At 42.6% G+C, this 4,763-nt stretch overlaps 1 gene segment (V, D, J or C); it reads right to left on the bottom strand.

The window, feature by feature from the left end:
• Window positions 1-2,492: 2,492 nt before the first annotated feature.
• On the bottom strand, window positions 2,493-3,218 carry LOC114040062. The segment is given in 2 exon segments: window positions 2,493-2,911; window positions 3,043-3,218. Coding segments are annotated over 2 exon segments (468 nt in total).
• Window positions 3,219-4,763: the final 1,545 nt, after the last annotated feature.

Raw genomic sequence — 4,763 nt, 5'->3', positions numbered from 1 at the left:
GGTTAGGATTCAGGGCATGAATTCAGACCACCCATTTGTAAGTATATGACTCATCATATGGAGGAAATGAGGAAGGGAGGAGAGATGAAGGAGAATTGCCCAAGTGGAACTGAACAGTTGGTTCCCCAGTGGGGCAGCTACTGCTACTCACAGATTGTTGTTTGTACTTCATTCTTTTAATACAAAATATTAATTATTAGTTTTCAACATTCACTTTTATAAGATGTTGAGTTCTAAATTTTTGTACCAGTTTACAACTCTACCAACAATGCATTAGTGTTCTAATTTTTACACATCTTCTCCAGCATTTATCATTTTCCTCTTTTGTCATGTTAGCCAATCTAATAGGTATGTGGTGGTGCCTCAGAGTTCTTTTAAGTTGTGTTTCTCTAATCAATAGTTATTTAGAGCATTTTTTTTTCATATGACTATAGATAGTTTTAATTTCTGCATCTGAAAACTGCCTGTTCATGTCCTTTCACCATTTGTCAATTAGGGAATGATTTGTATTCTTATAAATTTGACTCAGTTCTCTCTATATTTTAGAAATGAGGCCTTTATCAGAAAATTATTTCCCAGCTTTCTGTTCCCTTTCTATTCTTGGTTTTATGGGCTTTGTTTGTGCAAAAACTTCTAAATTAATATAATCACAATTATCCTTTTTGCATTTCATAGTGTTCTCTTTCTCTTCTTTTGCGATAAGTTCTTCCCTTCTTCATAGATCTGACAGGTAAACTATTCCTTTCTCTCCTAGCTTGCTTATAATATCAGTCTTTATATGTAAATCATGTATCCATTTTGACTCTGTCTTGATATAGTGTGTAAGATGTTGGTCTATGCCCAATTTTTGCCATACTATTTTCATTTTCCTAGAACTTTTTGTCAAATAGTTCTTATCCCAAAAGTTGGAGTCTTTGAGTTTATCAAATAGTAGATTACCATAGTCATTGACTACTGTGTCTTGTGTACCTCACCTATTCCAGTGATCTACCACTCTGTTTTTTTTGCCAGTACCAAGTAGTTTTAATGATTGCTGCTTTGTAATAGTTGTAGATCTGGTACACCTAGGCCACCTTCCCTTGCATTTCTTTTAATTAATTCCCTTAATATTCTGGATTTTTTGTTCTTCCAGAACAAAATTTTTATTTTTTTCTAACTCTAGAAAATAATTTTTGGTAGTTTGATTGGTATGGTACTCAATAAGTAAATTAATTTGGGTAGAACTGTCATTTTGATTATATTAACCAGGTGTACCCAGAGCAACAGATATTTTTCCAATTATTTAGATCTGATTTTTCCTTCATTCTTAAAAGGGACCAATGACAGCAGGAAGGTGATGTCTTGACTTGCAAGGGAGTTGGATTTAAGTGAGGCAGGGCTGTGCAAAGTCACCAGCCTCTTTCTGTTCTCGAGAGCCATGTGGGTCCAGTGGCAAGACATAGATCAGGATGAGTATAAATAGTTTTTTGAAACCTGAGAAAGAGAAATGAGAAACTGAGACCTGGGAAAGATCTCTCTCCCACTGCATCTGGGGCCATCTTGCCTATCATCTTGACCTATGTCTTACCACAGGCCTCTGATGGGACAGAAGGAGAGAGTGAGACTGATGTCTTTGCATAGCTCTGCCTCTGAGACAGAGTTGCATGAAGTCATCAGACTCAATCTAGAGTGATCAGAGTCAAGGACAGAGTCAAGATGACTGGTGATGGCTGGACATGCAGCGGATGACCTTGGCATCTTCGATGTCTAACCAAGCTCTAAGTATTCCACAGCCCCAGCTTCAGCCACCTTTGTGGCTATCATAACAGATTGTTCTCACCTGCCATTCCACAAAAGAAAGTTTTCATAGCCCTGGGGTAGACACATCCCTAATTCACCAATGGGTTTGAGACCCCTTGGTTACCCTCACCCTGGTTACTTATATTTGAGTGTGTGTGTGTGTGTGTGTGTATCTGAGACTGCTTTGGTCCCCTTGACGGCTTGTGTGCTTGTGGGCATGAATGCTAATTCCTCTACCCCTTCTCTGATCTGGCTCCATTGTGACTGCTGCTCTGTCCAGGCCCTGCCGCTCATTATGGGGAAGGGAGTATCCTGGCCCTATGGGAATAGGGATAGCAGTACTGATGTCCTCAAATGACAGTTTCAGGCATCTATCCCAGCAGATAGCAGACATGAATGATTGAACAGGGACAGTGAGTTCCCAGAGTGAGGAGAGAGACTGGATTCATCCTATAGATGGAATTGCCTCAAGAACGTTAGGGACTTTTCCATATACCTTGTCTGTCCTGCCTAGGGAAAAGCAGTCAGAGCTGAGCAGAGGGCAGAGTAAGAATGAGAAGCAGCCCCCATGGGAAGGTTTGTGGTCCTTGGCTAAAGCATACCAGGCAGAAGATTCTTTCTCTTCTTCCTCCTTTTTCTCTCTGTTCTTAATCTTTCTATCTCTACCAGAGTCCCTGGGACAAATGGCTCCCACAACAGAGCTAAATAAGGCCCTATTCACCCCTGAGGGCAGTGGTTGGGCCAAGCCTGTGACTCTGGGGAAGCAGCTGCTCCCCTATGCTGAAGGGCTGAGCAGCCTGGAGAGGTTTTTGTTCAGGGCAGAAACACTGTGGGAGTGGATAACCATTATGTTGTACACAGTAATAATCTGCCACATCCTCAACCTCCACTGCACTGATGGTGAGGGTGAAATCTGTCCCAGAGCCACTGCCACTGAACCTGGCAGGGACCCCAGACTGCAGAGTAGAAGCACTATAGATCAGGAGCTTGGGAGACTGTCCTGGTTTCTGCTGGAGCCAGGCTATCCACTTGTTAATGCTGGAACTGGCCTTGCAGCTGATGGTGACTCTGTCTCCTGGAGCCACAGACAGGGAGGCTGGGGACTGGGTCAGTACAATGGCTGCCTGGGATTCTAATGGAGAAGAAGAAATATTTCAGTGAATGAAGAATCCTGTGTACCCTTAGGCCTTGTCAGAGATGCCCACTGGAAAACTCCTTCTGTCTTTAAAGTGGTGCCAAACTATGGCTCATTGGAAGTCTTACCTTGAGGCCAGAGCAGTAACAGCCAGAGGAGCAAGGACTGGGAGAGCATTGTGACCCTTGCAGAGCTGGAGGCAGAGAGCTCTGAGCTCAGAGGGACACTGATGGGAGGTATTTGTATCTCAGGCTGGGTTTATGAAAGTGCCTTAGATATCACCATGCAAAACAGTGCTGGTCCAGCGTGAACTGAAGGACCCCAGGAGTGGTTATATGCACATGGAGGGAGTGGCCCAATTGTATTTCTTTGAAGGTGTGACCTCATGTGGCCTCTGCAATTATTGCTCTATTAAATGCACCTGCCTTAGACTGGACATGGTGGTGGCTGTGACAGGTGGCCAATTGTGGCAATAAGCAGGGGGCAAGCCTATCTACCTTCCCAGGAGAGATCAGATGGTTGTGCGTCTAGAGACCAACAGTTGAGTGTCTATGCAAAGAACAGAATTAAGAAAGAAAGAAAACTAAGACCAGAGAACCAACAAAATTTATAGAGAGCTAAGGACCCAGAATTAGATGAAAGGGAGATGGAAGGGACTTGGAGATTCCGTGGTCTATTAGCTGTTGTGAGGAGAATCTGTCCCTTGAGTTGTTTGATGGGATTGGGGGAGAAGGTGTTTATTCTTCTCTTCTGCATTTCTGTTATTTTTTTCTAAATGTTGAAAAGAAGAACAAATTGTTGGTCTCAACATTTCATTTTGTAGATGGGGAAACTGAGGCCAAAAGGAGCAAAATACTTATTCAGGTGCCTTTTTCATCTCCTTTTCTCTACTCAGAAAGCTGTCACCTTGTATCAGGCCCTTATCATCTCAAGGGTGGACTCTTGCCATGGCCTTCTGGTTGTTTTCTTTGCCTCAACTCTCTCCCCACTCTAGCCAATGCTGTACTCAGCTGCTAAACTGATCATCTGAGAGATCAGGTCTCACCATGTCACCTCCTCCACTCCAGAAACTGCAGTCCCTCTTTATTACCTCCAGGATCTAATAAAAAGTCCTTTAAAGGCCTTCAGACCTTGACCAATTCCTCACTTTGCTATTTCCTTATACTCTACTCCCTTCCAAGTATCCCATGATCTAGTGACTCTAGCCTCCTTGCTGTTTCTCATAAAGGACCCTCCTCTGACCCTGTTCCCCTTCACTGCTGTCCCATGTGCTTGGAATGTCTCACTGCCACTACCTGGCTTCATGTGCTTCCTGTTTCCTCAGAAATAAAAATGTAGGGAAGCTTCTACTTATATTCTCATGTTACTATGATCTCCCCCTGCAATCTTTTCTCTAATGCCCATACTTCATGCTGGACACAGGAGTGTCTGTGTCAGGTGTCTGACTGGGTGTGCTTTTTTAATTTAAAATTTTTAATATTGAACTTAAACACTAAGAGAAGAACATTTCTATACCTGCAGCAGAATACAGAAAGAGGATTCTGTGTGAAGCTATGAACCTCTCTTTCTGACAGCTTGCAAAACAAGCATACAATAAAGTCCATCCCTGTCTTTGAAAACTGTCCTGCTTGTCTATACTGCCTTCTGTTCTTTTTTGTGCATTTAAAAAGAAGATTCAGTGCTCTCCTTTTCCCAACATCATGATTGCTCTTGCCTCTTTCCTGAATTAATAATTGAGAAGAAATAAAGAAAAACAAATCTCCTGTAACATACAAGCACAGTCAAGCAGAATGTCTCTAGACAGTGTCAGAGTCCACTTTCTGCATGTGGTATCTCTCCTTCCTTTGTC

Source organism: Vombatus ursinus, unplaced genomic scaffold (genome assembly GCF_900497805.2).
Source record: "Vombatus ursinus unplaced genomic scaffold, bare-nosed wombat genome assembly UNPS02012651.1, whole genome shotgun sequence".
Taxonomy (NCBI): Eukaryota; Metazoa; Chordata; class Mammalia; order Diprotodontia; family Vombatidae; genus Vombatus; species Vombatus ursinus.
The sequence above is the reverse complement of the archived record's forward strand: the minus strand, read 5'-3'. Positions and strand labels throughout refer to the sequence as shown.